This window comes from Alligator mississippiensis, chromosome 6, assembly GCF_030867095.1.
Source record: "Alligator mississippiensis isolate rAllMis1 chromosome 6, rAllMis1, whole genome shotgun sequence".
Lineage (NCBI taxonomy): Eukaryota > Metazoa > Chordata > Crocodylia > Alligatoridae > Alligator > Alligator mississippiensis.
Window position 1 is genome coordinate 63,487,791 of NC_081829.1, and position 17,792 is coordinate 63,505,582.

The 17,792-nt window shown below is 42.8% G+C and overlaps 1 protein-coding gene across 3 annotated transcripts in view; it reads left to right on the forward strand.

Annotated features, from left to right (window-relative positions):
* The window catches only part of PCDH15 (protocadherin related 15), a 1,303,618-nt gene that overhangs the window by 891,247 nt on the left and 394,579 nt on the right, over positions 1 to 17,792 (forward strand). For all 3 annotated transcript variants that reach the window (XM_059729933.1, XM_059729932.1, XM_019484297.2), the window contains 2 exons: positions 1,670 to 1,863; positions 13,821 to 13,953. In XM_059729933.1, the coding sequence (XP_059585916.1) occupies positions 1,670 to 1,863; positions 13,821 to 13,953 (327 nt within the window). The remainder of the gene's footprint in view (positions 1 to 1,669; positions 1,864 to 13,820; positions 13,954 to 17,792) is intronic.

A 17,792-nucleotide genomic window follows, 5' to 3' on the forward strand; every position in this document is an offset into this window, starting at 1 on the left:
AGATAGAAAGCAGGTGATTTAGTAGAAATGCAGAATAAATGCAATTTATCGCATTGAACTGATTTTTTTTCACATGGATATGACAATCATGTATGTGGTGTACAGTTGTTTGTATATTTGCATAAGTCTCAAAAGCAGGAAAAAAGATAATAAGAAGGAACAGTCTTGGATTCTCTATACATTTTATACATATGTGTAAGTAGTGTTTGTGTTTGTTGTGGATGTATACAAATCTTTAGCATCTTGCATGTCCTCTGTTTACTATTCTATCCAAAATACACATGTAATCACATGGACAATTTTGTTGCTGTTTCCCAAGCTAACCTGGTGAGGTTACTTACACAGGATTTTTGACTATTTGGCAGAAATAGCATTGTCCCAGTAAAGATACAAGAAAGGCAAGTTATGGAACTTTTCAATAAGTAAATTTTGGACCCTAATTTAAATATTTATTTTGTAACTATCTTTTTTTTTTTTTTTCAGACAGTGATGTAAATTCCTATCAATAAAGAATAAAGTTAATGTTGCATTAATGTTTTTCATTAATGTTTAGTTATTTTTTATAATTTATTTCTAGTTCAAAATGAATCCAGTTTGTTTTTTCTGTTGTGCAGGAGTTTCTTATACATTTTGTGCATGTTGGCAATATTTCTTGGTACTCCTGGCAGCAATTCTCTGAAGCATGCCCTGCCAAACCATTCTTGCTCAACATACATCAGACCCAGAAATGAGGAGGTGGACCTGCCCTTACCGTGCTCCACCCCTCTCCACCTCTAACCCTCCCCCCTGCATCCCCCAACAAGTTACTCTAAAGTAGAAGCGCCTGACCTGTGATATTCATGCCAGATGTAGCATGGACAGTCTCTCTGTGTGGTAGGTGCCAGACTGGGGTGGGACAGGCAGTACAGCAGCAGATAAGGCAGGGAGAAGAAAACAAAGCAGCAGATTGAGCTGGGAAAGGGACCAGAGTGGCACTCGGGGACTGTGCAAGGCTGTAACATGTAACAGGTGCTGGGCATGTCAGCAACTCTAAGAAGGGTGAAAGGCTCTGGAAGGAGCAGGACAGTTTGAATGGTAACATCTGTGAAGTTTGGGTGTGGTGTAAGGGTTGGTCAGAGCCATGTAATTAACTCTCAAGGCACTGAGTAGCGACACCTGAATGGCATCATAAGATCCCTGAGGCAGCCTCTCTTTCTAAGGATCTAATAGCAACAAGGTATGGCAGGTGGGATGAAAGGAAGCAAGCCTGAGAAGTGAGGGCACAGACAAGGCCAAGCAGCCACCATGGGTTGTCACAACTGCCCTTGGGACCAGCACCTGTTACAGTAGTTGCCCCCCACCTCACCCCCCCCCCCACACACTTCTCTAGAGATCTCTTTTGTTCTTGAGAGCAGTGGCAGGAGGTATCCTTTGGCATGTCTTCATGTCCTCATGAAGGCCTTTTGGTTGCAGTGCAAGTGAATGAGCAGGGCATTTTCAAGATTGGTGTCCTCAGGAGTGCTGGAAAAGCAGTGTAGATATTTTATGAAGTGTTAAAGTATATAATTGAAATATGCTTCTTTCTCTCTTGATAATTTCCTCCTCCCCATTTCCTAACAGGTTGCTAAAAGAAATGAAAATATAATAGTTGGTTGATATTGAGCATTTACATTCTGATTTTCAATTACAGCTCACTGCTTTAGATGCAGACGAAGGGCCAAATGGGCAGATCACATATGAAATCCTGGCTGGAGCTCAGGGAGACTTCATCATCAATGGCCAAACAGGCCTTATCACCATTACCCCAGGAGTTGTACTGTCAGTGGGGCAATCATATGCTCTCACTGTCAGAGCATCTGATAATGCTCCTCCTTCAGAAAGAAGGTAATTCATTTAAAAACAAAATCTTTTAAACTTGTGTTTAAGAAAAGAGGCACACTCTTATTTTCAAAAATCTAAATCAAAGTAGATGCACAAGAAGATGTGGCTTCAATGTACCATATTAACTAAGATACAAGATGAGATTTTTTTCCCTCCAGTCAGCATGGGGGGGGGGGAGCCCCTTGTCTTACATTCACATACAAGGAAACCTTAGAAAATATCATTATCTATTGTTAAATGATTGCCAAAAACAGCATGTGATCAGGACTGGAAACCAACTATGAAGTTGATTAAAATGTAGCCAAAATTGAACATGACTATAAAACACATGGCCCCTATTGGGCAAACATACTGATGGGAACCTACCACAAGGTTAGGTTAGTGCAGCCCATCTGAATAAGATATATGGTGGTGCTCATTGTGTGCAGCACCCCTCAGTGCTGTTTTTCAAGTTGTGGAGAGCCACTACACTGAATATGTTTAGAATTCTTCTTCATCCCTACAGCTGCATTAGATCTTTCTTTCCTATTTCCAATATTCCTATTTCTTCACTACCCTTAAATGTCTGGCAAGCATCACCCAACAGGAACCCAAACAGTTTACCCAGAATCTTTCTGTTGTCCCCTTTCTCAGCCTGTCGCATATGTCTAGTGTGACCCATCCTCCATGAGGTGGAGCCAAACCAGGTTGCCTTGTGCCTCATCTACAGTTAAATTTTTGAAGGATTCCAGGACTCATGACAAGAACATGGAGTTCCAGTGATGACTAGGGGCCTAATTAGCACATGGATGTTTTGTATATAGGGGGTGGGGGGGGGGGCGGAGGCAGGTAATTGGGAATACACACACAGACTTAGCAGTGCTGAGTTGTGAGGTCACCATGGGAGGTCACACTGTTGATTCTGCTGGGGCACAGCCCAATGAACTATATGGTAAATCAAGAGCCTTTTGGCTTTGGGCTAATATCGTGCATCATTTGTACTATATATAAGTAGTTACTAAAGAGCTACTTAAAATTGTGCTTATGGAGCATCTGAGCTAAAATTTGCAGTAGTTTCAAAGGAGATAAACTGCATCAGTTTTGGAAGAACTAAGTCTATGGGTTCCCATAATAATTTCCCTATATGTAAATGATTACAGCTATGTTTATTTAAAGGTCATTGTTTTCAAATTTGCCTCTAATGTCCATGTGCTCAGGAAGAGTAGGATCTGACAGTAAGAAGGAGGGAAAGCGTCTTCAGGAAGAAAAAGCTGGGAGGGTGGGGGCAAAGATATAATTTTCCATATAAATAATCTAATTATTGGGAGTTACCTTATATTCAGGTTTGTCTTATATTTGAGTAAATATGGTATTTTGTTTTGCGCAGTGAACCCATTTTGGTTCTTTTGATAAGTATGATATTAGAAATTAGTGTAATGCATTCATTTTTATCCCTTATTTACATGTTGTCTGTAGCACAGGCTATTCCTTCTTTAGGTCACTTGGAATGTTTTTGTTGTTGTTTTTCTTTTGTTCTTTTAAATACATGATTACATATTCAGTTTTATCTGTGTATTTTTAATGCAATTAATTGAAATTGAGAGAGTAGATGGAATAAAACAAATAAAGAAGGATATAGGAGTTAGTGGCTCTTTACAAGGGTTGCTCTGATGCAGAAATGATTAATAACAGACTGATCCTGTTCTTGAGACAGCCTTCTGTCCAGGTGACAAAGAATTATGGCATGATGTTCTTTCAGAGTTGGCACATTTTGGAATATAAATAGCAAGCTGTGCAAATAGTAAAGTGTATTCCACTAAAATCTAAATTCAAACCTGCTGTGCTATCAGTTTGCTCTGTTTGGATTTTAGCAGGGCTTTCACTACTTAAACTAATTATATCTAGTTTTGCTTCCCTCCTTTTGTTTCTTAGTTTCTTTGTACAGGCAAAACATGTTATTCTTTCACTACCATGTAGAGAAATACAATAAGATGACTGAGATGACACGTTCTGGCTGCAGTGCCTTGTTGCACTGATAATATGACAAGTTCATTCCATTGACGGCAATGGGGAAATGGTAGCCTCATTTAATGGCACCTCTGTAATGCTTTTCAGATCCATAAAGAGGGAATTCAATAGAGGAGGAAAGGGTCATCATATAAAATAGAATGTAAATGGATTCCCCACCTCCCTCACTACAGACATCTCAAATCCCAGTTGTGTTGTCAGATGTATGAGAAATTAGCACACTATAATGGCTAAATTATGCAGAAACATTTGCTATTACTAGTTCATTATTATATTTTAATTTTGGAAATGTTCTAATCCATTCAGGTTCTGAAAATATGTATTCTTACCATTATTTTAACCTTTCCTTCCCTCTTATAATTTGTTTTCACTGTTAGTAAGTCCAAATGTTAATAGGTCCCTGAAGAAATTCTTTTTCTGTTATATAGCTGGGGATGAATTCTGTTCTATTGCAGAGGCTGTTTATTACTGACCACGTGAAAAGTAAAAACAGTTCCCATTTCTTGTGGTTCCTTGCAGCCTGCTTCATTTTTTTTTGTTCTGAATCTACAACAAAAATATTTTTACATAAATGTTAGCAGCTTAATGGGAAATCATGCTCTAACCAAGATTTGCAGAAGTGATTTGAGGTGCCTTAATTTACGTGTGTCCATCATGAGACATACAAAAAGAGATTGACTTTTCAGAGCATGAATGTTAGCACTGTATGTGAATGAGGGCCCCTCTACATGTGTAGGTAAAGTCATGATGGGATCTAATGCATGATCCACACAGTTGTGCCTCCTGCCGCACTCAGGCTCCTTCCCAAGTCTGGGAAACTGCAGCTGCCTTGATCTCCCAGCTGCAGGGGTGCACTCAATCAGTTGATGGGCCTCCCAGCCACATAATATCTGTAGAGTTATTAGTCATTTGAAAACTTGTCCACTCTGTGAATATCCATTCTAAAGGGCAGGCAGATGGCAGGCAATAATAGAAGTATCGTGGGAATGATTTTGCTAACTCAGAATCAAGTTACTCATGCATGCTAAGGAAGTTATTGGCTGTACCCAATAGAATCTTTAGATAAATATCTTAATTTCTACAAATGATAATTCCACGGTTGCTTCAATAGGTAACAATCCTGTTTTCTTGCACTACATTACATACTTTGAGTATGTTGCAATAAGTACTGCTTCATGTATTTGAGAAATAAGCTAAGGAATAACTAACTTATTATTACTGTCATGGCTACATTCTTTTCTCAGTAAGTATGAGGTGATATGCATAAAACAGGATATACATTACTTAGGGTACAACGCAATATTGAACTGTGCATGGATTCTCTCTTTGTTTTTATGTAGCCTAAACATACGGGGGGGAGAATCTTTTTAGATAAGGGTTTAAATTTAATTTTTGCAAACCTCCCTGAGAATCTAGTAGTAAAATCACTTAGGATCTGGAAAACCTATATGCCCTTAATGATCGGGACCTTAATTTTTTGCACAATAACACAAAAAATGCAGAAGATTTTATCTGTGGGATGTGTACAATTCCATGCACATGGTTTATCACACATTCTTAATGCCATCATTCAAATAAAGATTCTCTCAATTCTTCCTGTCGAAATTTCAGACAGACTTTTCCTGGTTAGTTTCTTTTCCTCCACTGACTAATATGCTTAAATTCAGCGGGTCGCCACATCTGATCTGAGGTTGCAGTCAGATGGGAGGGCCCGGGCACGGGGGAGGGCTGCCGGGTGGCGGGGCGGCCGAGAGGGATGGGCACCAGCCCGGCCTCTCGGCACGCCACGCGCCGCACACGTCAGCCCTGCCCGCCGCAGCCGCGGGCGAGCGCAAACAGCCCCGGAGGAGGCCCGACGGAAAGGAGCTAGGGGGGGAGAACGGCCCTGAGAGGCAGGAGCGGCCGCAGATGGCGCCCTTGGCGCGGAGGCCCGGGGCACACGGACGGAGGGGGGACAGGCGGCAGGGGCCCGGCAGAGGGAAGGCAGCAGAGGCGGCGGGGGAGCGCACAGCCCCGGTTGCCGGACAGGCAGAGGCGGGCGGGCGCGGGCGAGCCTTGGAAATTTCAGACAGAAACTTGCTATCACATGTATAAAACATTATTATACATTTTATCTGAAAGGAAATGATTCGCAGTATAAATGAGAACATAGTAAAAATCAGAAGAATGAGGGTCAGAACAGTAATGTTGTGTATAATACATTTGATTATTATAAAGCCAGTTACAGATTTTAGTAGACTGGGAATCATTGGGGGGGGAGCACAGACCTCCAACACACCCTCTTTCTACATGTATAATAAAGCAAAGAGACACTAACCTGGATATCAAGGGGAAATGTGACTCTGGGAGCTTTTCCTAATTTCCTGAGGAAGCTTACCAGAACCTCTTTGCTCAAATCTAGGAATTATGTCCTTTACTGACTGGCTTGTGTATTTTTTTTTTCCTTTATGAGCCCTGACCATGAAAGAGATGAAGAACATTAAAACTATTTATTTTTAAAAGTAATCTTATATTGAGATCTCTTTTAAATATTTTAGCTATCAGGGATACAAACTGTTATATAATGTTGATAACTGACTTATAATGCTATAAATGACATATAATTTTGATTTTTACAAAACTCTAATGACTCCAGTAAACAGAAAATCTTAAAAAAGGAACAATCCTGTTAATGCTTTTGAAAGATTTTTAGCTGATTTGATTCCATGGTGAAAGGCCAGAGATGAATTCCTGTTTCCATTGAAATTAGTAGCATAGGTACAAAGTTTCTTCCTTGAAAATCACTGAGAAGTCTGACAGATTTTTCCTGTAGTTAACATGGGGTATTTTATGATCACTATAAATGGAAAACATAAAAAATAAAGGTTGGAGTGTAACCAATAACCTGTACCAATAGATGTTCAATTATACTGTTGGTCCAGTAAAAGATAGCCCAAAGAATGCTTGCTTCTCCTACAGTTTGTGAACCATTGTTGCTAAAACACTCCAAACCTACATAAAAAGTAAAGCAACCCTTTACTTGCACTGGGTAAAAGCTTAATTAAAAAATGATATAGCTTGTAAATGGTGGAGAAAAATATAAAAGAAAGCAAGAAATGACTCTTTTCCTCTTTGTAAATCTATATTTAAATTAGCTGAATTTTATATAATATTTTGGAATAGCACTTCAAATAATGCATTTGTAATTCATTTATAAGCAGATGGTAAAGTATTGTAAGCAGTATTATTAAGATATCTATTAGTAGCCAGTGTTAATATGATACAGGAATAGTAAAATATATATCATTATGTTAACAAAGGACAAATACTTTATGATAGATCTTTTCAGCTTTTAGCTATTTATGTCACAGTTGAGCAGGCTTTTATGAGCAATGTCTAGTGAAAAGGAAGGAAATTTGTAATACCTAAGAAATTATATATAGTTTTTATTGTGTTCTCTGTCCTATTCAACTTAAATTGTAAAATAATTTAATTTAGTGATCAGAATGACCACATGAAGTGCATTAATCTTCTCAGAATATCTTTTCATAACATCCTTGAAATGAATACTAAAAGTAAAGGTATTTCCTCTTTGAATGGGGCATGCCATGATGAAATATATCCTCAGATACAAATTGGTTAATATGCATAATACTCTGTGTAGTTGTACATGCATTCTTGCATTAATTGAAATGGAGACAGTAAGCAAGGGAGGCATAACATGTACAGAATGCACCCTGGGACAATCCTCTCTCAACTTTCTTCTGCCAACTTCCTCTCCTCCCACCCTTTACCTTCTTGCTTTGCAGTGACAAGGAGCAAGACCAAACAGCAGCATTACCAGGGTGTGTCATAAAGTGGAAAGTATTTTAGGAATTTAGTTCTCTAGAGCAGCAGTGGAGTTTGCAGTTGCTAGAAGGGAAATTTCTCCCCAATTTTGCTGCTGAAGCCAGTGTTGAGAAAACAACAACAAAAAATACTGATTTTGGCAAAAAGTTAGGGTGAATTTTCCTTCCAGCAATGGTGAACTGAACTGATGTTCTACAGAACTGTAATTCCAGAATGCCTTGCTCTCCTTGATGCACACTGCCAGTCCTGCTGCTTTGTGCAGCCAGAACATCCAAGTGGAGCAGGTGGTTGGGAGGTTAAGGCATCTCCTTCCCATTTTCCTAGCATAGAGGTGGGCAAAATACAGCCAGTGAGGCAGGTGACTGGATCAGCTCATGGCTGCACCCATGGTGCTCTACATGTGGGCAAGACCTGCTTGCTTTGGTCAGGGCAGCCTGCACCAGGCTCCTGCCCAGCACTGGCCAGCATGCAGAGCTTCCGGCAGGGCTGTTCCTGGTGTGGCTAGAGCTAGTTGGGCATTACTCTGCTCCTCTGCCTTCAGCTGCGGCTCCTGATCCTGCTCTTGCCTGTATTATGCTGTGACTCTCTGGGTGGTTGGGAAGCTCCAGCTAGATGGCTCCCACTCCAGCATGTGGGGCTCTGACTCCCAGGAAGGTGCCTGGGAGCTGAAGTCAGAGTCCCAAATGCTGGGGCAGAAGCTAGGGCTGGAGATGCCCTCCTGCCCACCAGAAATGGCGTGGTGCAACAGGAGCTGCAACTGGAGGCAGGGGAGCAGAGCAGCACCCAGCTGGCTCTAGCCACATTGGGAACAGCCCCACTAGAAACTGCTCCTACCATGCTGCATGAGGTTGCTCTGGGTGGGCAGGTGGGCAGCTTCAGCCAGGTGGCTCTTGGCTCAGGGTTCTGGCTTCAGCTCCTGGCCACCCTCCCACCAGAGTGGCATGACAAGGGCAAAATCAGGAGCAGGAGCCACTGCTGGAGGCAGGGGAGGCAGAGCAGCTCCTGGCCAGCTGCAGCCACACCAGGAACAGCCCCATTGGAAGCTGCTTGGTGCAGCATGACAGAGGCAAGAGCAGAAACTGCCACTAGGGCAGTAGGAACAGCATGAAGCTGAGCTGTGGGCGCCAGCAAGAGCATGCCATAGTCTGCCCAATGTGCCAGCAGGTGGGGCTATACCACCCAGGTGAACTCTGCTGCATGCACCCTCTGCCCCCCACCCCCTTTGCCCCCAGCAGGCTCCCAGGACCTAGTACTTAGGCACTTCCCTCCCCACACACACACACATGCACATGCCCCCACACCCCCCTGCCCCTCCACACACACACACACACACACACACACACACACACATATCCTAGCCAGAGGAGCTGCCACTGCCCTGCAACCCAGTCCCATGATCCCAGCCTCAGCCACTCCTCCCGAATAGTGCTCCACACCTACCTGCAGTCCCATAGGGAGTTTTGGCGAGTAGTTGCAGCAGGGGGATGGATGCAGATCTGGCCTGTGACAGCTTATCAAAATTCCCCTTGTAGGTCTCAGACCCAAATAATTGCCCACCCCTGTCCTTGCACCTCTTCCCTTAGGCAGTGCCCAGAACATATGCCCTACCTGCCCTCCCCATATTATGCTGCTGGTGACCAGAGCATCTACATTAGCTCAGAGGGCAAACAATTTCCATGTAGCTTCAAAGTGATGAGAAAGGAGGAGCTTCCCACCATATGAATAGCTATTCAGGGTCTGTTCTCAAAAACACTGCTATTCATCATGCGTCTTGGGCTCAAGGAATGCAAGGCCAAGGTGCAAACTGGGCCACGTTCTCTCCAGTGCTTCTCCTAGAATGATGGGAGATTTGCTTTGCCTCACACTTGCACTATTGGTAGCATTAAAGTCACACTCTTGCCATATACATATGTGAACTGTTTTAGATGCAGAATTGCTCAAACTTTGATAAAGTGGATCTCTCTCTTAATCTTGGTTCTAAAGCTTTGTTTTATTACAGAAAAGTCACATTTTCATCTTTTCACATGGTATATAGTACATGCACTGCAACTGTTTACAGTGTAGAAGACTCTTTATCCTTTCATTATGCTGAAATATTTTTCCGAACATTTTGCATAGCCCCTGACTAAACTTATAAAATAAATGGCTAGAAGTGGAGAGCACTAAAGTATGTCAGTAAATGGTCTGAGGATAGTAAAACATTAGGAATAAACTATTATACTGAAATCTTCTAGGTTACAGGCTGGAAGTATTTTATTCCTATGCTTTTATCTTAGAGTTAAAGAAAATTTGCTGAATATGAAAAGCCAAGTGTAATGAGCAAAAAAAAATCCATATTTTAAACTGAGTTTGGTTTAAGTTAGTTGGGTGTTACTAAGACATAGGAAAAGAAGATACAGAGCCAAAGTAATTTCATTCTCAGTAGTTGTAAGCATGCACACTAAAAGCTAAAAAGGTATTTACATATGCATATAAAATAGAGGTAATAGACCTCATAAAAAGTCATTTGCATGTGTAAACAATGATTGCATGTGCTACAATGGGTTCTTATCAGCTTATTCATCATACTCATTTTTTAACATTTAGCTCTGGTAAATTTTTCAAATCCAATAATCCTGATTTGTAGCATTAGTTTAAATAATGCATTTGTGGAAAATCAGTGGAAAAGTAGTGATGTTTAAAATATCACTGCTACCTAACAAGGAAATTCACTTCACACATAGTGTAGTCAAAATGATTCCTTTTTAAAAATCCAGCTATTGCTTAATTGACTCAGATCCCTTTACATCTACTGTGTCAATAATCTTCAGGTTTGAGCTTCTTAAACACTTATCACAATGACAGGTGTTAACTGCTCTCATTTATGTCTGTACCCTAAAGTTCAGTGGAAATTTTGTATTTGTTTTTAGACTATGATTAAAAGAAAAGCAAATAAGCATCAAACTTCTGTTTGGTGATTGTTTTCACTAAAATGTCACCTCTTCAGGGTAAAGGTGAAAATGAGTTTTGCAGCCAACCAAAGACAGCATTTTATGAAAAGCTTGATAAACATGTTGTCCCTGCCCATGTGTGGGGAAGTAAAACTCTAACTCTCAACACCACTACCTCTTCCCCCTTCCAACCCTTCAGCCTCTCAGGGCACCCCAAATTCTAGTATACTATAGAACTAGTATGAAGAAAAAGAAACTAGAAGCTTTACTAATATACTAGGGACATAGGGCTATAGGATTCAGTTTAAGATTGAAGCGAGAGCATGTATAACTTTATTGGAATTAGTTAAAAACAGTCTGCAAGGCTGTGAAATAGGAGCTATGTTACCAGGAATAGGCAACAGACAGCAGAATTTTGAAAAAGAAATGTGAGCTGGATTAGTGGAACATCAAGACCGTTAAAAGGAGAGTGGGTCATTAACACTTGTGAAATTAAAAGTTTAGAAGGAATCAGGTAGACGTTAATGAAGTGTGAAATCAGTTGATGCTTTCACTGCTTCCTGAATATAAATGCCACTGCCACTGCCAGGCAGTTGGTTTTAAACTTTGAAATGAGCAGGAATCAAAGGGAGGTGCAAGCACACCACCCCTGATTCACCTCTGTTTACATTCCATAGTAAATGTAAAAGTAAAGTACAGCACCAAACAAGTAGTAGATCAGAATCCTGTGTAGCTAATTATCAAAATATTAATGACTGAAGTTCTGTTATAGTATTTAACTAATGTAGTTTCAGTTAACCCAAAAGCTATTTCAAATTAACTTTAAATGCATGCATCTGATTAGTTTGGGTAGCAATGTTTTAAATATTAATGGTCTAGTAATGATTCTTATCACAGTAATAGGACAGGACAGCTATTAATGTCTTGTACAACATTAATGGCACAATAGAATTTTTCTTCTAGAAATGTTGGGCATCTCTGTTGTCATGGTACTTTCCTTTAATGCTAAAGATAATGAAAAATTAAACTCTGACAAGCAATTTATGCAGAAGAGGAACTTGTTACAAGTGAGTGATGCACAATAGGTCTGTGCGAAGCAGCTAGTATTTGCTTCAGATTTGGATTCAGCAGTGATTTGTTTCAGTGATTGGAATCACTGTCCTGAATCAATTTGGCTGAATTGACAGAATCTCCAAATCAAACAGGCCCCATCCCCCACCTGCTCTCCCAGCCCCATCAATGGCTGCCCCACCCAGCCCCAGCATCCTGGCTCTTAAAAAAAGAAAAGAAAAAACCCCTGAACTCACCAGATCCTGCCAGGGAGGAGGGTGATCCCCACTGCCTCCCCCAGTGCCCTGTGCTACGTGGGGAGCTCTGCCACAAGCCCCCATCCCCCGCTCATTCTCCCAGTCCCATTAATGACTGCCCCACCTGGCCCCAGTGTCCTGGCAATTAAAAAACCAAAAAACCAAAAAAGGCTGTGCTCACCAGCTGTTGCCAGGTGGGGGGGGCAGTCCCTGCTGCCCCACACTGCCCCGTGCTGTGTGAGGGACTCTGCTATGCCCCCTCGCAGAATCCCTGATGGTCACTACAGCATCTTTTGACTGTAGGGCCTTTTTATTATTATTATTATTATTACAGTAGATGCTGTACAGAAGACACTGCCTGATCTGAAGATTCCATAATCTAATTTTTAAAAAGCCAGTATGCTGGGGCCGGATGGGGCAGCCATTGGCAGGGCTGGGAGAGTGGGAGGGGGTAGGGGGAGCACTCAGGGGGGCCTAAGGAGCAGACAGTGGATGGGGACTGGTGGGCATCCCCCCATGGTGCCTTTCCCCCTCTTCCAGCCCCCCCCCCAACCCCTACTTATCATCACGGAGTCTGGGTCCAGCTCCCTGCATCAGCGAGTGGAGACTGTCCAAATCTCCAAAGCTCTCCAAATCTTTTCCAAATTGATTTGGAGAGCATCAAATTGATTCGGACCTTTGTATTGGTCTCCTGATTCGATTCAGATTCAGAGATTCAACTGCTGAATCGGGCTGAATCTCCTCTGAATCAAATCAGCACCTGAAGCTATGCATAGCCATAATGAACAATACTTTATTCCTTTGGAGACAGTTTAGAAGTGAGCTGCACCAACACTATCCAGCTGTCAGCCCATGGTCTGCATTAATCTGCAACTCTCAGATTCCCCCTGACTCCATTCCCTTCACTGTTGTGGCTGCTGCTGCATCCAGGAACTCCAGGCTCTCCCACCATTCTCCCTCCAGGGGGAAGGGGGAAAAAATGTTATTTCACAGCATGTCCAGGCGAGCAAGCTGCAAAGTGCAGCGGTGGAAGCCTCAGGCAAGAAGGTGTACTGAGGCTGCTGTCCTGCAACATATGTAGTATAGCAGTGGTGGGACAACTATTCACAGGGTGCTGGGGGAGCCTGCATGTTGGGGGCCAGAGACTGCACCCGTGGACCCTGATGCTGTTGCCCCTGCGGTGTGTAGGCTGTTAAGAAATTGGACAGCCGTGGGCTAGACTTTTAGCCTCATTGAGGTGCTTCTAAGCTGCCTAATCTTCTCCTGGGGCTGCTCAGGCTATTTTAACTCTCACTGTAACTTTGGAGCAGTTTCACTTGAGTGTGTCTATATTACAGTTCTTGCTGAAACTGAAGCTCATATATCCATGCCAAAGCTAGCTTTAGGCAAGTTAGCTTGGGTACTGCAGGTAGTATAAGCTTTGATGACAGTGTTCACCATGACCGGAGTCATGGTAATAGTCCAAGTATTTACTCTGCTGTGGAGTACTATGTATTCCAGACTTTCTTCAACACTCCCTACATTTTGTCCCCCAAAGAACAAAGCTTGGCTTTAGAGCAGATAAAGATGAGATATGAGATAAGCATGAGTAAAATATCAGAACTTGGCACCTTGTTAGAAAAGGTATTATTTTGCTCAAGTGCTTTTGCTTTTTATTGGCAAAGTACCTTTCTTGTGCAACTTTTAAAAATTCATTTATATTTCATTATGTTGAAATGAAAGTGTGAATAATTTCTGAGGTAATGTGCAGGGAAGTGTATTTTGAAGGGTTTGAAATAGGGGAGGAACTTGTTGTAATCTACAGGAATAGGACAGCATATAAATGTAGAAATTTGAAGTTGCATTGCCATTGATTTTGATTTGTTTTTTTCTTTTTCTGTCCCTGCAGGAGTTCCATCACTACTGTTTACATTGAGGTACTTCCTCCAAACAATCAGAGCCCTCCCCGCTTTCCCCAGCAGATGTACAGTCTTGAAGTCAGTGAAGCCATGAGAATTGGTGCCATTTTGTTAAATCTGCAGGTACAGAACACTTCACTGTAAGCCTCTATGAAGCTACTTCTGCTTACTTACATGACACATAGGGTCTAGTCATCCTATCATAGAGGTCAAGGCCAGTTTTATACTCAGTTCTGTATCAAAAGGCTTGTTTTTGGCATAGTGAAAAAGAAAAAAGCTAACTTGACATTTTCACAGCCTTCCAGATCTTTCTTCAAAACTTTCATGTGGTTTTCATCAGTCATTTACTGAGCAGTATGACAAGGAATAGATGATTTTTAAACTTTATAGTGAATGAGCTGCTTGAGGGAATGAAGTGTGTAGTCAACATGCATGCATGAATCCCTGAGCTTGAAGGGCCTGTATTTACTTAGAGGCAGAGTACAGGATGTGGTTATGCAAGCTTTCTTGTATTTTTCTGCCAGTCTTTGACTTAATTTAAAATGTGACAGAGCAATTTTAGTTCACTCTCCATTTATCGTTTCCTTATGTTCTGAGACTGCCAAAAACATTCCCAATTATGATTATGGTAGTTACTAACTGTGAAGTCCCCTAAAACCAACAACACACACACACATGTGGGCGGGTATACATATGTACATATATTAGGGCTGTGCAAACTTCGGTCGCTGATTTGATTTGGCCTAATTCAGTGGCCAAATCTCCAAGTCTGAATTGAATCTGGAGACCCTTTAATCTCTCTGAATTAAATCGGAACCCTCCGAATTGATTCAGAGAGGTTTGGAAAGAGTCGATGATTTGAACATAGAAATAGCTTTAAATGTTTTTTCTGTATACCTCAAGGTGCCAGGTGGCTCAGGAACACGGAGATAGTGGGGCAGATGGAGCATCCCACCGGAGCGTGGGGGGATCCCCAGCGCATTCAGCAGTGGGCCCAGAAGTGAACCAGAAGCACTTTCAGTCCACTTCTGGGTCTGCTGGGGTGCACATTGCCCCCCCCCCCCGGCTCAGTAACTGGTGCCTCCTGGGTCTGGGGGGGGGCACCCAGGACCCCCCCCGTGGCCAATTGCTGAGTTGGGAGGGCATGGGGAGGGTCCCCTGTGTGCTTGTCGGCTGACCCGGAAGTAGACCAGAAGTGCATCGGGTCCACTTCTGGGTTCACTGCCAAGCATGCGGGTGCCCCCCCCCCCCACTTCCCTGTGGGATCCTCCATCCACCCCACAGTCGCAGTGTTTATGAGCCATTCCTGGTACCTTGAGGTATATAGAAAAAAGCATTTAAAACCCTGCCTATGGCCATAGCGCTGACAGTCCAAATCAGTATCAAATCTTCAGATTGGGATTCAGTCTAATCAAATTGGGACAGTGATCCGATTCAATGAATTGAATCACTGTTCCCGATTCAGGCCAAATCTGAATTGAAAACAGCCTGTTTCTCACACCCCTAATGTGTGTGTGTGTGTGGTATTCAGCTCTGTGTAGTATAATAATCAAGACTGAAGCTTGATTTGAACCAGTGAACCAAAATAATAACATTCAGGTTCCTGTTTACAGTCTTCTGAAGGTTTATACTTCAGAACTTATTATAACCAGAATGAACATGTTTGGGGGTTTTGGGGCCGTTGTGGTTTTTTTCATTGTAATGGAAGGCTGAGAATCTTCCCCTTTGTTCATTTAATATACCAGTTAAAGCTTGAAAGAATCTTTCTCTCCTGCTACTGAGAACTCATGGCAGGTTGGTCCTTTAAACTGTCACTGGTGAAAGAATCTATTTGCCTCATTGGCATACAACTTGGGGAGGGGGGAACAAAGGGGGAGAAGGAAATGTGTGTGCATGTAGGTGTGTGTGAGACGGCTATTTTTTATTAGGGCTGAACAGAAATTGGGAATAGAGGTGATGGATTAGTATGAAGAGTGCAGTTTGTTAAAAATGTATAGTGTTGGAAAGAACTTCAGGGGACATCTAATCTAACTCCCACATGTGTATCTTTTATATGGCCCTCAAATTTCTTATCTGTTTCAAAATTTATTATGTAATATTCAGCATTGTGTGTGTGTGTGTGTGTGTGTGTTTGATATATGTCACACACACACGGAACCAGAGGGTGTGCAGTGGGGTAGATTTCATAGACATTAGCCTGGAAGGGATCTCTTAAAATCATCAGGTCCAGCCCCCTGCCCAAGGGGCAGCAAGTCAGCTAGTGTCAAATGATCCCAGCAAGATAAACATCCAAATGTTTCAAGAAAGTGTCCAGAGTAGATGCTTGCACCAGCTGTGGGGGGAATTTGTTCAAGGCCTTGGGGGATCAGACAATAAAACGTTTTTCCTTAAGTCCAGCCTAAAACATTCTTGCAGGAGTTTTTGACCGTTTAACCTTGTCATCCCCTGGGGTACTCTGGTTAACAGGTGTTCCCCCAGATCCTGATGCACACACCTTGTATACCTATAGGCTGCCACCAAGTCACCCCTGAGCCTGTGCTTCTGTAGGCCAAAGAGTCCCGTAGCTCCCAGCCTCTCTTTATAAGGCCTGTTCTCATGCCCTCTGATCATGTGCTTTGGAGATCTGATCTCTACTTCGGATTCTTTCAAGCTTCTCCACGTCCTTCCTAAATTGTGGAACCCAGAATTGGATGCAGTATTCCAGGTGCAGCCTCACCAAGGCTGAGTACAGAGGGAGGATGACAGCTTGGGTCTTGCTCAAGATGCATCAGTTGATGCAAGCCAGAGTTTTACTCACTTTTCCAGATGCAGTACTGCATTGGTGGCTCATATTCATCTTGTGGTCAATCATGACCCCCAAGTCTCTTTCGGTCATTGTGGTAGCAAGCACAGCATTGCCAAGTCTATAAGTGTGATGAGGGTTTTTATTCCTGAGGTGGAGCACCTTGCATTTCTCCATATTGAATGCCATCAGTTTTTCAGCCACCCACCTTGCAAGCCTATCAAGATTGGCCTGGATCACCAACCTATCCTTAAGTATGGAGACTCTTTCCCAAAGTTTTTTGTTGTCAGTGAACTTGGCCAGTCTGCTTTTGACACCTGTGTCCAGATAATTTATGAAGACTTTAGGCCTGTGAGAAGCAGCTAGTATTCACTTTGGATTCAGATTCAGCCAATTTGGGGGACAGTGAGTCAATTCAGTGATCAAAACACTGTCCTGATTCTATTCAGCCATATCTCTGAATTGGCCAGGCCCATTCCCCACCCACTTTCTCAGCCCGGCAATATCTGCCCCACCTGTCCCAGCTCCCAGCACTTGGAAAATGAAAAGCCCTGACTCAGCAGGTGCTGCCAGCTCCAGGCCTTTAAGGAAAAAAAAAAAGCCAAGGAAAGCCCCAGGATTCACCACTGCTGGTGTAACTTTGGGGCTTCGGGGGCTCATGCAGAGCCCCCCCCCACATGATGCGGGGGAGTGAGGAGTAGCGGGGATCACCCCCACTGGCAGGAGCGGTGAGTCTGGGGGTTTTCTTATTTTTTTTCTTAAAGGGCTGGAGCTGGCCCATGTGGGGCACTCATGGAGGGGCTGGGAGAGTGAAGAGAGGGTCAGGGGGCTCAAGCAGAGCTCCCTGTGCAGTATGGGGAAGTGGGGGGCAACGGGGATCAACCCCTGGCCAGCAGCACCTGCTGAGTCAGGGCTTTTTCTTTAACAAGAGCTGGGAGCTGGGGCAGGCAGGGTAGCCATTGCTGGGCTGGGAGAGGGGTGAGGGATGAGCCTGGCCTGGCTGATATGGAGATTTGGTTGCTGCTGAATCTCTGAATCAGATTGGGCTGAATTATATTGGGACAGTGATTCGAATCACCAAATTGAATAACTGTCTCCCGAATTGACTGAATCTGAATCCAAAACAAATACTAGCCTGTGGCTTAATAGACACAGCTTTAAATGTTTTTACTACGTACCT